Consider the following 16,807-nt stretch of genomic DNA (forward strand, 5'->3'; position numbering starts at 1 on the left):
ACAAAAAGCAGAAATTTTTTAATATATTCCCAAAAAAAATTTTGATACAAAAAGAAAATCGGATAATAACGAAATCCTTATGTGATTACGTAATGGTATAGTTCCTATGAATGAGGGGTACATGCACTAAAGAAAAAAAATGAGATATTGCTCAAAATCGCACTGGCCTCCATAGTTGACCTCAGGCAGCTTATACGTGGCAATAGCCTTGCAACTCATTTTGAAAGCAGCAATAGCAATATAATATATTTATTTATTTATTTTTCTATTCAAGTGCCTATGTAATCATGCCCCTCGACCTCCTTCGGTGGCTGCCCTTTTTCTTGCTCCCCATATATGGGGTGCTTTTTCGACCACTGCCTCAAACAGCTTACAAATTCCAAGGTTCGAATAATATGTGCATTGAAAATGACTAAAATAAGCATATAAAACCTAGAGACTCAAATTTCACGTTTTGGCTAAGAAGACAAGAAGACAATGGTGTACAAGTCGTTCAACGTATATGTTGAGGTGAGGTGCTCTTCACCTTCTGTCTTTCAACTTTCAAGAAGAAAATATGTTGCTACATTTCTATTTGACAAACACACAATTTCTCATCCCTTTAAGTCTTATATTATGGATCGATATAAAAGTACCTCTAACAGAACATTTCATTTTCATTTGGAATAATTTTTATTTTTTTTCTTCTTCGTAAGTGCTTAAAAAACTTTTTTTTTTTTTATTGATTTTGGTTGAAAATTTTTTTTAACAGATTTTACACATTTTAAAAAAATTATTCAAGTATTTCAAAATTAACTTTTTTTTATTTAAAAAACTATTTTTAACTTTGCAAAAACTATGTCAGATAAGAATTTTTTATTAGTTTCCATTGTAAATTTTTAATTATTTTCCCTTTGCCACGTATAAGGGTAGAAAAAAATTTGATCTAATTAACTAAACTCAAAATTGCAATGGTTTTTACATTTTGTCTACTTTAATTTCAGTTTCTAATGAATGGGTTTAAGTTTGTAAAACACTTTTCTTGCTTTTCAGTGTCGAAAATTTTGCAAAGATATGGGCAAGCATAAAGGGAAGAGAGACAAAGGGAAAAAAAGCTAGATATGTATACCATACACATTTTAATCGGTTCATGTTTAAGAATCGGTCCAAAACCTGAGTCCGGCCAATATCCCATCTATAATTTGGATAATGAAGCCAAAACCCTAATGATTGCCTCTACACTAGCAAATTGTGGGGAGGACTATTGTCTGGTCAGACTATGCTTTGTATTTGACTTTTGCCTTATTCCCCCTTTTGATATCCATGCCATGGGTTTAGTAATAAGTACAACAAGAGAGGTTTCTAGTGACTTGAAGAAAGATCCCCCATACAGCAAAGTCGAATTGAAGGAAGATATATATATATATATATATATATGTAGGGAAAAAGTCATTATTTTATTTACCTGGAAGGACGAAAAGTGATTTCTCCTAGTCTGGTGGGTTTGCCGACATGCATGTGAACTTGGGGAGGCTGCAAGAAAGCGACTATGCTTTGCTCACAATAATATTAATCCTCAACTGATCTTTATTGGCCGATCATCTATTGTTGGCTCGCCCTTATCTCTTTACCCATATATTGCATATATACATACGTATTAATCTTTCTACTAGGCCACGTTGGACATTATATTACCCGACTCATGCCAAGAGTACATGTAAATGTGTCCAATTGAAATAATAATAATATATTTTTTTTAATATGATGAACATAAACGTCCACATTCTAAAAAACATCTTAAGCACTAATAAATGTTTATTAGCACTTGTATGGAGCCAGACGCCGATCATAGTACTGTTGGGAATAAAGATATGGATCATAAATATCTCTGCTTACGCATTTCGTTGTCTCAATGTTTTGATTCAAGATATAAAAGGCTGTCATCTCAGTATTTTAATAATTACATTCTATGTACTGTTTTGTTGCTTGCCACTCCCCCAATTTCACAAAAAAAGTAGCGAGTAGAATGCTATACCTCTGCCTCCCTGATCTCCGAATTCTTATAATTCATGTCTACATTTACAATTCAATCTTGTGCAATATATAATGGCACATGGTGTGGCTAAGTAAGTGCAAAACTCCCTTGTTTCACCCAAAAAACAAAAGAAAAAGGAGCAAAAATCCCTTGGAATAATTTATTTTACAGGACTGCAGAGAACAATTTGGATTACCGAAATTGGTATTTTAGGAAAAATATGGACATATCTGACTGACTAATAAAAAAAAAAAACTATACATGTGGTCTTCTTAAAAGTTTGGAGAATGAATCCTAATTAGTTCCATCAGATTTAGTTAGATAAAAAGGAACATTTATTTTCAGAACCGTAAGGCAAAAAGAAGACAAACTTTGTCTAGGCCATGATTTGGTATATGGAACTTTTTCAAAGCCTTATACACAGCAATATGACCTTAACTAATATCATGAATTACCAAAAAAAAAAAAAAAAAAAAAAAAAAACAAAGCAAAAACAAAAAACAAAAAAAAACAAAATGAAAAGAAAATGCATGTATCGTTCACTTTCTATAATGAGGTACCAACTGGTCTCCAAAGTGCTGGAAGTGATCGTTTTCCCCTTCAAGAAGTCGCACAACCTGTGGTTCAAATGGAGGGAGGGTAAAAAACTTCAATTTATATATATATATATATATATTGTAATTGGATATATACATTTGAAGTTTTCTATGTAAATTTTTACTACCTCTCCGATCGATGGACGCAATTCAGGGCTTCTTTGCACACACGAGAATGCAGCTTTAGCCATAAGGTAAAGTTCATATGTATCATATGAATCCCCAATATGAGGATCAATGAGCTCGTGCAGCGCTAACCTCTGTATTATTGGTTCTGCCTGAAATTACAAATTTAATTAAAAATCAGATTAGAGTGAGGTAAATAAGCACAAGAACGTTTCTAAGGTATGCTTAGATTAAAACATACCCACTGCCTAATAGACTGCTGTTCTTCTTCCCTTTTACCATCGATCACCTTGCGTCCGGAGATTAGTTGTAACAGGACAATCCCAAATGCATACACATCTGTTCGAACAGAGACAATACCATTCTCTGCATACTCTGGAGCAAGGTATCTGAAACATCCAAAATGGCATTCTTGTGATGATCAAGTTAAAGACATAATAGAGGTATAGAGTCTACAGATTATGTAGAATTTGTCTATGATCAAAAGCAAAATGAATATGTAATATATATATATATATATATATTTATATAAGTTCCCACCCTAATGTGCCAAGTATCCTTGTTTGCAAAAGATCATCGTTTGTCCTCCATTTTGCAAGCCCAAAGTCACCTAACTGAATGTAGAACACATCATGCCCATTAATTCCAATGTCCCTTTATAAATTTTACATGTAAATGCAGTGATCCCAATTCCAAAGAAAAATTGATTTACCATATGGAAATATATTGATTTTTGATATTGGGGGTATGCAAATATATTGATTATTTACTTAGTAAATATATATATATATATATAGAAACATTTAATGAATTTCATTAAGTAGGTTGAATAAAAGAAAAATGTACCATGGGGACGAAATCATGGGTGAGCAATATATTGCTTGGTCGCATGTCTCTATGAATTATTGGGCCCCCACGGCATTCTTCATGCAGGAAACGCAATCCTTTTGCAGTTCCAATGGCAATAGAATATCTCTGGTGCCATTCAAGAACTCTCGCTGTTTTATCTATAAATGTTGCAGCAAAGCTCGAGTTACTAACAATATTAAATGCAATATTGCAGGTAGATGAAATTGATCCGCTTTCAGCTACTTACCAAATAAATGCCAATCAAGAGACTTATTGCAAATATACTCATAGACCAAAATATTTAAGTTCTCTTTGCAACAATAGCCCAACAGCATCACAATATTCTTATGGCGTGCAAAACTTAGGACATAAACCTCTGAATGAAACTCTGCAAATCCTTGATTACTGGCTTCTTTTCGTACTTTTGCAGCAATGAGCTGCCCATCTCTAAGCTCACCCTTATATACATGACCATATCCACCTTCTCCTAATAAGTTTTCCTTAGAGAAATCATTCGTTGCGACCTGTATCTCAGAGTAATTTAATACCATAGAATCCTTTATATACATTTCAGTTCTCATCCCACAGGTAGTACACAGAAGAGGTCTTTCTAAGGATTTATTGCGGAAAACATTTTTACCCTGCTTGTTGCCTATTTTAGAAGCAGAGGAATTTATATTGTCTTTATCATCTTTTGTGTATGCTCCTGAAAGAAAACAAAATCAAATTCTTAATTTATAGAGTAAAACTATTATGTTTTTTATAATTATTTACCTAAACCTGATTCTTAGTTAATCTTATGATAGAGGCTTTTTTACCTGATTTTTCTTGCATAGAAAATGGCTGAGCATCCTTTGAAGAATTGAAATCCCTTGATCTAAACGAAGACGAAGTCAACAAGTTGCTCTTAAGCATTTCACTTTCCACAGAATTATAAGACATTGGGTAGCTTGGGCAGGTGACAGTTGATTGGCCCTCACCCTCAAAACTATAATTGCCTTGACCCCTAAACATTGGGACAGGCTTGGTCATGGCACAGACGAACTTATGTTCGACAACATCTTTATCACCAGTGAAGTGACATTTCGCAACATCTACGTTAAAGTTATCTTGAATTAATGCAACCTTGCATGGCATCTGCTTAAGATAGAACCTCATATCTCTTCTAAGGTGCCTGTCGTGTTATAGTTTGCATAATTGTTATTTACACAATCATTTTTTCTTTTCTTTTTTTATAAATAAGAAGAAGAATTGTTAAAATTATACACAAACAGAGAGAAAAAAGGACTTCTACCTATCAAGTATAATCCAAGCTGCATTACAAGAAATAACCTCTTGTAAAACAACCTGCTTAACTGGAAAACCGGCAATTACTTTGACTTCAATGCTGACCTGAAATAACATGGAGATTTGTGCGATGAACAAAGTAGCAACAGTAATGAAAGAACGGATGATTCTTTTGTTTTATAAACAATCGAATTGTTGCATAACTAAGAGTGTATATTACCCCTTCATCTTCACAAATTTCAGCACTTTCCAAGAGCTTGTTTATGTATTCATCAACTTTCTTCGAAACTTCTTCCTCCATTGCACGATTGCTTGTCCCGAAAAAATATGGACAAGCTTTTGCATGATATCCCACTATGAAGACAAACAAGCCAAAAAAAAAAAAAAAAAAAGTCATCGACACTTAAACAATGAGAAGCAGAACAACTCTGTGCTCACAATTCTTTTAAAAAGTTAGACAGTAAGATATGCATGATTTTATTAAAGAGTGTAGCATGCAGGATTTATAGTGACTGGTCAAAAACCTTAGCCTCATCCTAAACTTTAATATGCAAATAAAGGAGTACTATGAAACTTTTAAAGTAGCAAAAAGTTGACGTCCAATATGGGGATTTCAGAATTATAACAAACAGCATAAATATATATATATATATATATACATATATATATATATATATATGTATATATATATATATATATATATAGCATGAGAGAGCCTGGAGGAAATATAACATAGAAGAAAAGAAAAAGAAAGTATCAAATATTTACAAGGGTGAGGGACTGTATGCAAGACTCCAAGCACCACAAGAGTATCTCCCGAACGGAGAATGTCACCCCTCATTCGAACACGATCAATGGTCACCTTAAGTTCGTTCTCTTCGCGCTCCCTTGTTGCATCATAAGCAATGACAACATGACATGGTGAAAGAGGGCTAGCCATTGTCATAAGAAGCCTTATTAGATATTGACGCTTATGCTTGTTTGGTGGTGAGTATATATATAGAATGAAAACTGGCCAGAATGGTCCTGACATATATATATATATATATATATATGGTATTTAAAGGAGTGGAAAACGGGTTTTGGTTGAAAGAACATTTCATAGAATAAGAATTAATGCCATGATGAATGTCCAATTATTTTTGTTTGTCCAGAGTTTTCAAATTTCTTTTATCTTTCTAGGTCTCTCTCCAACTGGATTGGATAAGAGAAAAGGTTTGGTTTAATAACTATGCATGGGATATTCCTGGCACCATCGAAGCGCGGGAAATTGCCGCCTTCATTAGGAGTGCTATCGATGATTGCAAGGGAGTTGAAGACAGAAATCTGTTATATGCTTCCAACGGCTCGTGTCTCCTCCGTCTTAATATTTCCGAAAATATTCTAATATGCTCTTTGTATACTTTTTTTTTTTTTTTTTTTTTTAAGTCAAAACCATCCTACTCTACCTGCCAAATCTACTTCATTACGATCAATACCATCACTGCCAAGTTTCTTGCACGCTTAACCAAATAAAACAATAATAATAATCATAATAAATTATTGCTTAAATTCTATTATCTTCAATTTTGTTATATAGTTCTATAAATTTTGAACAAGAGTTTTTTTTTTTTTTTTTTTTTAAAGAAATCTCAAAATAATGTTAAAGTATGATTTACTTTATTTCTAACTCTCAAAAAGGGGAAGGAAAAAAAAAAAAAGTTTGAAGGGTGAACCTTTTTAAGACCATAATAAAGGGGGGTGGACCTTGTTCAATTTTATGTATTATATAATTCCATTAACTAGTTACCACGAATAAGTAGTTTGGTGGGCATTCTAATTTGACAATAATTTAAGACCATAAAAAAAAAAGGTGGACCTTGTTCAATTTTATGTATCATATAATTCCATTAACTAGCTAACCCTAATGAGTAATTTGGTGGCATTCTAATTTGACAATAATTCCTTTGACAATTTTTAATTTCATGATCAAAAAGTTATATTTTCACATTAGTTTTCTGTGTTTATTAATATAAATAAATAAATATTTTTAAAAAATTAAAAAAAAAAGAAAAAAAATAGATCAAATTCAACAATGATTTAAACGAGGACAAAAACACCTAAACTTGTCTATAAATAACCTCAGTTCGGGTCACAGAAAAACAGAGGTCCACTTGCCACTTAAACAGCTAAGAAGGTTCTTAGTGTAATAAATTCAAATTGGTTAGAGAACCTAGGGCGTTGAATGGTGTCACATGTTTCAAACTTCAATCCATTCACAGGGAAATTGTTCACAAAGGAAAATCAAGAAAGAAACATATTTCTTTACACATGGAACTGTTGTTGAAATTTTCATGCCGAAGAAATTTAAAAGCTTCATTCTTTATTCGCTGTATATATATATATATATATATATATATGCATCTAATATATAAGATATAGGGGCAGTCCAGTTGGATATGTAGTCCTCCTTATGAAGCAGCTTCTTTTGCTCGTCAAGATTTGTCCATGGATGCCTGCATGAGGAGAGACGCCAGTGAACAAGGGCGCAGAAAATTGGTGATTTCTCCGTCATCTCTACTACTTGGATTACTGGTGCTAGCATCAACTGCAATGCAGTGAAGAATTGAACATCATGTAATAGAATTGTATAAAGTTACATGAAAATGGAAAACGACATGTTTGGGATTTCTTACCTGATTCTTTGTTAGACAAATGCATAGCATCGTTGGAAGAAGAAGGCATCAAGCTGCTGTTGAGTCTATCAGAGAATTCCAGAGAATCAATGGAAAACGGGCTACTTTCGCAAGAGAACAAAGACGATTTTTCATCATCACTACTTTGACTGTTCAGTTTTGGAACAGGCTTGCAAATGGAGTAAATGAACTTGGTTTGTATAACATCTCTACCGGTAGTATTTTTTGAGAAATGTTTCAAAACTTCCACAGAAAGCATATCTCGGATATACGCAATCCTGCAAGGTATCTTATCAATGTAGAACCTAATATCTCGTTTGAGCCGCCTGTAATTTTTGCAAATGATTATTTATGGCAAATAAGCATAGAACAATAATAGTTTAACCAATGGATGCGCATGCGCAGAGAAAGATACGCAAACAAATGACATATATTGACCGCAAGCATTTTATTCAAGGATAAATAGACAGTATTCAGTTTAATAATTTACTGCACTGATTGCTTTGATTGAATTTTGAGCATTATTCTTTTTTCTGAAAATATAACTAAATATTTCTGAGAAGCATTTTTAATTTTAAACCCATTGCTTTATGCTGGAAAAAAAAAAAAAAAAAAAGAATCATCTTAGTTGACTATTCAAGGATTAATAGCAAAACCATTGGAACAACAAAATAAGATTGACAATCCCTTCGAATTAGATGAGGTGGCCATAATTACAGTAATAGCCTTAATATAATACATTTAGGCGTAAAATTGAATGTATTTATTACTTATAAAACATCAAAGACTACAAATAGGATTAACGGGTAAATAGAAAACATTGATGTAAAATAGTCCTCATGAATACAACTAACTAATATATATCAACTATAAATAAGGCTAAGTCGAAGGGTAAAGGAACTACCTATCAAGTATAACCCAAGCTGCATTACAGGCCATAGCCTCTTGTAAAATAACCTGCTTCATTGGAGAACCAGCAATAATTTTTACTTCAATGCTGACCTGAACATAACAGACGAAACTTGTGTGGTGAACAAAGTAGAAACAATAATTTAAGGATGGATTTACATAGTAAGATTATGGATCAACTGTAATTTGGGTGTTTCTGTTGGTGAAGTTTAAGAATATATTTTTCCCTTTCCTTTTATATATACGTTATCAGATTGCATTACAATTAGCAGTCTATGTTACCCCATCATCTTCACACATTTCAGCACTTGTTTGGAGATTCTCTACAAACATATCAGCTTTCTTTGAAGCTTCTTCAATGACTGCATGAGTGCTTATTTGAAATAAACCTGGAGATGCTTTTGCTTGATATCCCACTATACCAAACAAAATCAAGAAAAACAATGGACAGTTATACCATAAGAAGCAGAGCAATGTAAGGATAACTAAGAAGAAGTTAATTCTCTAATCCTTATAAATGTAGTATGCTGTATTGATTCAGGTAATTGTAATAAATTAATGTATCTGTACTTGAGTCCGTTATGCTGTTATTCACAGATCATGGTAGAACATAAATCCATATGAAGTTTTCAATAGTTTTCAGCGTTTTATTGCACATCTTTGATTCAAAATCCACAATATACAATAGATGCCTAGTAAACAATACATAAGAACAGTTAATAATAATTATAATAATAATAATAATAAACCGGTGAGATGGGAAGAATAAATGGGAATAATGCGGTGCAGTGGTTGTGCTTCATATTGCCTACAATAAAGAATTGTAGTACCTGGACATGCTTCAGGTGATTTAGTCGTATAACAGCTTCAGAAAGTAAAATGGGTATGTTAGTGCCGGTAGGATGTGGATACAGTGGTTATAATTTCACTTTTAAGTTTAAATCATTGGTGCAAGACTGTTCTAAGGGGTTTAATGTAGGAACATAAGTCACTGAGGACAACATAACTTAAAAAAGACACAACTAACTTACTTCTGAGAAAAGGGGGCATTGCAAGAGGTCTCTATATACCATTGGATCTATGGATCATGTGTGCAAGGCAAGAAATTAAACCAGACTTTCAAGAAACCAAATTGCTATTTAAAACAATCATTGCCTTTTGTTCAAACAAATATTGCATTCATTGGCTAAAAAGACATCAGAAAGTGTTTTGGCAGTCAAACAACTACTTTGATAGAACAACCAGGCTAAGTTATGAATTACAATTACTTTGAAGAATCACTTCAAACCCATACAGAGAAGGTAACTTACAAGAAAAGCAACTATAGGCTCAAACTTGTAATGAATTAAATCCAAGATATGGGAGGACTAATCTGAAAAAATGACTAAGATTTGAAGTTTCCCTTTGTTATTTCCACGTGAATTACACAGCTAGAATAAATTACTAATGGTGGGTAGCCTCAACAAAGGTCTCAGTGAGAGAATTCGTCGAATACTTACGAGGGTGGGGTACCAAATGCAAGACTCCGAGCACCACAAGCTTATCTCCTCTACGGAGAATGCCATCCTTCGTTCGGACAGTCTTGATAGCCAAATTAAGCTCCAACTCTGTGCACTGCTTTGTCGCGTCATAGGCCATGACAACGTTAGATGGCGAAATGGATCTTTCTATGCCCATTTGTCAAGAAGAAACTCAAATGGGGTCTTCTTGTTGAAGCTTTTTTTGTCAACCTTTTTTCTTTTTTTCCTGAAAGGATTTGGTGTTTGAAGGATGGTGATTGTTGGCTGTTGAACTTGAGGGAACATATGGCATATATTGGAGATTCAAACTATGATGGTTCATCCAATGATATGAGCTTGACAAGAGTTCTGAAACTTCTTCTTTATCTTTCTCAAATTTTCTGTGTGTATCCATTTGCATACGGCAAAGGAGCTATGCCTTTCAATAGATGATTGCAAAGCACAGTTTGAAGACAAAAATCTGGCTTTTATATTTACAACGGTTTGTTTGGTCTGCCACTTATCTACCTCAAGAGCTCCGAGAATATTCTTTTTGTTTTTACTAGGTTTCGATTTCTGGTTTTTCAGTGCAATTTGTTGCACTTTGGACTTGATGAATACGGAGTTATAAGCAATTTTGAGGCCAAAAAATAAGAAATAAAATGCCCTTAATTAATTTGTTCATCAATGAGAGAGAGAGAGAGTAGCTGCTTTTGGAGTTAAGTGCCAATTTTTGGAAAGGAATTCTGTTCCTCTGTTTAAAAAAAATAAAAAATAAAAAATGAAAAGAATCTGTCCTTTTCTTTTAATAGGCGGCAATTAATGGTATTTTTCTCGAATAACACCAAGAGTACAAGTTAATCAAGAAAAAATTTGAGGTAGACAAATTCACCACTAATTATTGGGATTTGAGAATATATATTTGCACACGCGCATTCATGATAGAGATAATAATAATAATAAGAATAAGAAGAAGAAGAAGAATAACGATGAAAATGATAATTGTACTGTTAGATTTGGTCTGCATCATTAAAAATACATCTATATATTTAAATTTAAAATTTTGATTTGGTAAAAATTCCTCCCTCTATTGTAATCAAAATAATAACAATAATACTAATAACATGGCACATATAAACTTGCACAGTTGAATTTCATAACATTTTGAAATGTAACTTATTTTTTGCAAAATGCCATTAGTTTGTGAACCACATTACTCTAAAAGTGGTTTTATCATTTCACACTTTCCCCTGTGGTTGTGTTGTAAAGAATCCCGAGGCGAACGTGCCTTTTTTTTTTGTTTTTTCCCCCTCTCAAACAACAATTAAGCCCTTTTCTTTCTTTTTTTGGGAACAACAAAATTAAGCCTTTGTTTGAATGCCAGATTTTGCTGGGGGAAAAAGAAAAAACAGGGGACAATTTTAATTTGTCTTATTTAGTTCACCAGTAAAAAGAAATTATATGAAAAGAAAAAAAATTATGTTGTCTCTGACAGGTGACAGGTCCTTCCCCCAAAGGACTCCTCACTCTCTCTGCCCCTTTTTTCTGTTTTTTTGACCCATCTCTGCTCCCCCATTATTTTGGTCCAATCAGGCCATGGGCATGATTAATCAACCAAAAGTCCATAAACAAGACTCATTTTGAAAGATTCATTTGATGTTCCTCCCAAACCAAAAAAAAATAGTACTGCGTAGTGTTTCAAGTGCAGAAAAATTATTAAACTAAGAATATTAATAAATGCAGCCATTTGATTACAGCATCTAAAGAGAAACATCAGAGGGGTAGTCCTTTGGATGTCTCTTTATGTCCTCTCTCAGTACTTTCTCTTGCTCCTTGAGGTTTGGTGGTGGATGATCATATACGTCTGTGAATATTTCTGCAATTGGTGGTTTCTCTGTCTTCTCTGCTACTTGAATTGCTTTCAATAACTGCGAAAAATGTATTTGATTCAGAAGCCAATAAAAAATAATTAAACAAAATTCTAATTAGCCATGTGAAGGAAATTAACCAACTACTAATAGTATAGTAATACTGTACCTGCTTTTTAACACTGCTTCGAAGCTCGGATTCCTCTTTGTCACTCCACCACCCATTTCTTTCAACCCATTTTCTAAATCTATTTACAGGGTTTCTTGAACTTTTCCAATACTCAATTTCATCCACTGGTCGGTATTTGGAAGAATCATCAGATGTGGAATGGTGTGCTACTCTGTAGGCAAGGAGCTGATAATTTGGAAACGAATCATTGTTACATATACATATATATACATAGAATTTATCTATTATGGCCAAATTTGAATTGTACCTCAACTAGTACAGGTATTTGTTCACTAATGGCCATTTCACGTGCCGTGCGAATTGCATTATAAACAGCTAAAGCATCGTTTCCATCTACTCGGATGCTTCTAATTCCATAAGCTCGACCCTTAACCACAATTCCATCACCTGCCATTGCCAGTTTGAAGTTATAAAATGTTAACAACACACATTTTATAAACTTACAAACTTGTACTAGAAAATTTCTGAATAGTCGGTACTTCGAAATTGTTCTTCGATAGGAGTACTAATAGCCCATCCATTGTTGCGACAAATAAAAACAACAGGAGCTTCCATAACAGCCGCGAAATTTAAACCAGCATGAAAATCTCCCTGAAATTAACATCAACCAGAGTATCCATTGGTAAATGAACACCACCCCAAAAAAAAAAAAAAAAAAATCCTCAATTTTCTAGAGTGAATTACTAATACTATCAATCGGTCACCTCACTGGAGCATCCATCCCCAAAGTAAGCTACGACACATGCATCTTTTTTATCCATTTTAAGAGAATAAGCAACCCCCACAGCTTGAGGAAGTTGTGTGCTGAAGCAAATTCCAAGTGAACCATGTTAAAAAATCAATGACAGACATTGATTTATAAGAATATATGGATTATGCATTTCAATAGAAACTAAAGAAAGATACAAGAAAGTGTAAAATAAAAACTTCTTACGCGATAGGCGAAGACACGGTGAAAAAATTATGCTTGCTAGAACCGTAATGGACAGGCATTTGCCTGCCTTTGCCACAGTCAGCTTTGTTTCCAAAACACTGGTCGGCAAAATCTTGCAGTGTGAAACCTCGCCATAATAGAACTCCAGGCTCCCGATACTAAAAGTAACAGAAACATATTAATATATATATATATATATATATAATGTAAAAAATTGTTAATTTCCAATGAAAGAGAGAAAGCATAGAGACATAAATTAAGTACCTGAGGCAGGACAAGATCATCGGAAGAAAGTGCAGCAGCAGATGCGATGTTAATTGCTTCTTCACCAGTAGTGCTCATGTAAAAGGAAATCCGTCCTTGTCTTTGTGCTTCGTAGAATACCACGTCCATCATTTGAAGTGTCACCATGTCCCCATACATTTTTACTGCCAATTCCTTGCTCACCTATTTTATTAATTTATTTCACACTCAATATAATTAATTTGTTACATATACTAAAAAACCAACCTAAATCTCTATTCTGAGGGATATTGTGGAAGGGGTTAGAGATGGTTAATTAGGTACCTGTGCAAAAGAGGTGTGCGTGATTGGATCTCCATTGTCGTCGAGAACCCGATAACAGGGTACTCTCTTATCTCCGGACTCCGAAATGAATCTTAGTTCCGATGTAAATGTTACCCTACCTCCTGGAAAATCCAAGCCCTGAAACAGCAACACTTTTAATTAAACAACATCTGTTTGACAACCCAAAAAGCAACACAGTATTTGACTGATCAGTCTTTTTGATTGTTAATTCTTAAAATAATAATAGTGACCTTGCGTTGTGTATCTGAGTTTGAGTTTTGTTCAATTTCAAGAAGCTGTTGAGTTAATGGAAGTGAGCTGTGAAACGAATACTGTGAGTTTGAAAAGCTATTATGATTCAGAGATTCCAATAGAAACATCTTTCTTTTGAAATGATGAATGCAGTTTCTTGGAGCTGAAAACCAAAAAGCCATGAAAGACTCGAAGAATTAGCCTTTGGAGATTAATTGACAAAGGAAGGCAAAAAACACAAAAATGAGGAAACCATTTTTGTTATTTGCTGCCATAGAGGAAGATTTAGTAACGTCGCTTCTCTCTCTCTCCGTTTCCTGAGGTCTTTTATTGTTGCGTTTTTGAAATTGAGCGGTTCAACTTAATTATTGCAATTACACATTGGCTTTTTCGGTTTGTAGCTGCCCGAATAATTCTTTTGCTTTCAATTTTGAGAAGGACGATTTATACAATTGCAATTATTCATCACCATTGGATTTTCAGAATCTATATGCGTACGTAGATTATAGTGAGACATAGTCTTTCTTCGGCATAATTTTTATTTTTTATTTTTAAATAACGACGTAAATTAATTGAACGTAAATTAGTTGAAAAAAGAACAAAGAAAACAAACGAAAAAAGACTTGACTTGATGCCCAAACAAAATTATGAGGTGGTCCATATGGGTTCTCACTTTCTATCTGGACGTAAGAAGTCGTAAACCCAACTTGCAAGGCCCAATATTGGTCATAGCCCAACTCCTACGTTTGACTCACCGGGTTCCGACAGAAGTCCGGTCAAAAATTAAATAATGCATTGACGAAGAAAAGACTGTTTTGTTTTTTGTTTTTTTGGGAAATGGACGAAGAAGGGACTTAACACCATACAAAAAGGACCACCAAAAAAAAAAAAAGGACCTTCAAAAGGAGAATTTAAAAGAAAAATTAAAATAGAGATGGGGTGCGATGACACATTTCTTGGGATACGTAGGCAAAGGGATTATACTGACAGTTTATCGTTTCGAAATATATATATATTTCGGTGAATTGTCTCGAAAGATATTTTGATTGAATTTAAAGTTTATGGCTAATTATCGCGCATAAACAAAAGAAGTTTGGTGTGTTTGCTTTTTGTTTTTTTTTGTTTTTATTTCTTTTCAATGAAATCGAGTACAATTTGTTTATTTTAGTATTAGTTGGAATTAATTAGATATCTTAATTAATCATTAATTTAAGAAAAAAATAAGCATCAAATGAAATAAAGTTGTTAATATTGTAAATTTTTAATTATTGTTTATGTTTTTATTTTTGTTTTCCTTTCAGTTTATTAGTTTGTAATAAATTAACATGTCTAATAAATAATAATTATCATTAATATTATTTTTTTTTAAATCGTTAATATTATTAAATAATTAAATTAAGCAACTTATGTATAATTTAGAAGGAAAAAAGAATAAAAATAAAAATTGAATACATTAACAAAAACCATATTTATTTTTTATTTTTTAGTAAAAAGAATTAAGTTTGATGAATAGTTTTAATGTCTAATCTGTTTGTGTTTATGGGATACAAACATTAATTATACCGAACGAAGGCTGTCTTCATGTAGGACAAAACCAAAACGTTTTGATGAACCAATACTCAATCCTAAAACCATCCCCCACCACCTCATACAATAATCGAACCAAACAGGTTTCTACACCACGAAATTTTCAAATTCAAAGGGAACGATAAGAGAAAAGACGTGGAAAGTAATCATTTAAAAATTTGCAAAAAATCAACGAATTATTAGTTTTGTGCTTTAAAATACATGACCAAATTAAGCAGGTAAAACAACCAAAAAAAAAAAAAATGCATGCATATAAAAAAAATAAATTAAAATTAAAAAAGCTTGCATATATATAATAGAAAAAGAAATTATAACAGCCTTGTAATATAATATATATACTACCTGATTAAGATCATCTTCCTCTTGAAAGTACTGTGGGTCTAGTTGTGTTTCAGCTGTACTGGATTCGAAACGCCAAGAGCGGAAATGGATGGCAGAGTCATTCAAAAATCCATTTGGATTTCCATATGAACCACCAATTTGCCTTATAGAAGAAATATGTCGAAACGAAGGACTAAAACAACAAGAGCTTTCATGGCCAACTAGTCCAAAAAAACCCAGCTTCTTTCTTAGACAATACCCTATAGTTCTCGACCTTGAAAACCAAACAGCCATGGATAGGGTACTACGTATTTGGGAAGTTGAACGCAGTGAAAAAAAAGCAAAAGTTAAACGTACAGAATAATGTTACAAAGAAGAAGAAGAAGAATATAGAAAGTTATTTAATACGTGCAGGTCCCCAGGCCCAAACAGGGTATGAAAAATTTGCAGCGAACAGAAATTAGACCAACCAAAAGGAGAAGAACGTTTGGGGTGGAGAAATTAGAGGGTGTCAATAATTAAGATAAGAAGAAGGCAAGCTATTGAATTGGAAGTACATATGCATGTGTCTTTCATTTATCTTCTTACACAAATACAGCAGGTGTCTGATGACAAGGGTGGGGTCCGTCCTGAATAAATTTGCTACTATTTCTAATTTTCTACCTCCATTGGTAATTTTGAAAGGGAGAAAAAAAAAGTTTTGAGAAACTGTGGTAGTGAAATTCCTAAAATGATACAGTGCTGAGATTTTACTCTGCACAAGGGCACAATGCCAAAAATGGGATAATTGATAGGTAGGACCACGTCAGCATCAATAGTACAAATGAAATGAAGTGTGGGTTTCTCTTACCTTTATCTGTGTCGATATTCACTAATTGTGTGTTTCTGCTTCCCAATTCAGACAAAGATCGTCCTCATGAACGGTGAAGATCAAATAAGTGACTGCCATATCCGAATTTGACGTGCTCTTTTCAAAGGGATATAATCTTCACTCATTTGCTTCTATTTTTGGGTCCATATCACATCAATGAGGGGATTGATTTTATTTAAATTTTATATTGGTGGGTGGGGGTCTGGCTTCTGCGATGAGTAAAAGTTCTTTTATTAAATGCTGCCCCAGAGCCAGAGCAGGA

At 33.4% G+C, this 16,807-nt stretch overlaps 3 protein-coding genes across 5 annotated transcripts; all 3 read right to left on the minus strand.

Moving 5' to 3' along the window:
- Window positions 1-2,553: 2,553 nt before the first annotated feature.
- LOC107423419 (probable serine/threonine-protein kinase PBL24) lies at window positions 2,554-5,812 on the minus strand. The gene is made up of 10 exons (XM_025075404.2): window positions 5,641-5,812; window positions 5,093-5,226; window positions 4,880-4,977; window positions 4,404-4,759; window positions 3,833-4,291; window positions 3,583-3,743; window positions 3,277-3,350; window positions 2,978-3,125; window positions 2,739-2,888; window positions 2,554-2,631 (listed from the first exon to the last, which is right to left on the minus strand). The coding sequence occupies exons 1-10, from the start codon at window positions 5,810-5,812 to the stop codon at window positions 2,554-2,556; spliced, it is 1,830 nt and encodes a 609-aa protein (XP_024931172.2).
- A 1,167-nt stretch (window positions 5,813-6,979) lies between these two features.
- Window positions 6,980-11,424, minus strand: LOC107423453 (uncharacterized). 2 transcript variants are annotated; one of them, XM_048479081.2, is made up of 5 exons: window positions 9,956-11,424; window positions 8,739-8,872; window positions 8,452-8,549; window positions 7,548-7,825; window positions 6,980-7,459 (listed from the first exon to the last, which is right to left on the minus strand). In XM_048479081.2, exons 1-5 carry the CDS (start codon window positions 10,131-10,133, stop codon window positions 7,347-7,349), a joined length of 801 nt encoding a protein of 266 aa, XP_048335038.1. In that variant the 5' UTR covers window positions 10,134-11,424; the 3' UTR covers window positions 6,980-7,346. The 2 variants fall into 2 exon arrangements, with proteins under 2 accessions (XP_048335038.1, XP_015888491.2); XM_016033005.4 differs by having other exon boundaries at window positions 6,984-7,459; window positions 7,548-7,873.
- A 137-nt stretch (window positions 11,425-11,561) lies between these two features.
- On the minus strand, window positions 11,562-16,237 carry LOC107423467 (2-oxoisovalerate dehydrogenase subunit alpha 2, mitochondrial). Of its 2 annotated transcripts, none has more exons than XM_016033038.4 (9): window positions 15,696-16,237; window positions 13,515-13,652; window positions 13,212-13,394; window positions 12,948-13,105; window positions 12,718-12,817; window positions 12,493-12,604; window positions 12,261-12,400; window positions 11,993-12,178; window positions 11,562-11,883 (listed from the first exon to the last, which is right to left on the minus strand). In XM_016033038.4, the coding sequence occupies exons 1-9, from the start codon at window positions 15,966-15,968 to the stop codon at window positions 11,716-11,718; spliced, it is 1,458 nt and encodes a 485-aa protein (XP_015888524.2). In that variant the 5' UTR covers window positions 15,969-16,237; the 3' UTR covers window positions 11,562-11,715. The 2 variants fall into 2 exon arrangements, with proteins under 2 accessions (XP_015888524.2, XP_048335036.1); XM_048479079.2 differs by lacking the exon at window positions 15,696-16,237 and adding an exon at window positions 13,766-13,929.
- Window positions 16,238-16,807: the final 570 nt, after the last annotated feature.

The sequence above is a fragment of the Ziziphus jujuba genome, chromosome 7 (assembly GCF_031755915.1).
Source record: "Ziziphus jujuba cultivar Dongzao chromosome 7, ASM3175591v1".
Lineage (NCBI taxonomy): Eukaryota > Viridiplantae > Streptophyta > Magnoliopsida > Rosales > Rhamnaceae > Ziziphus > Ziziphus jujuba.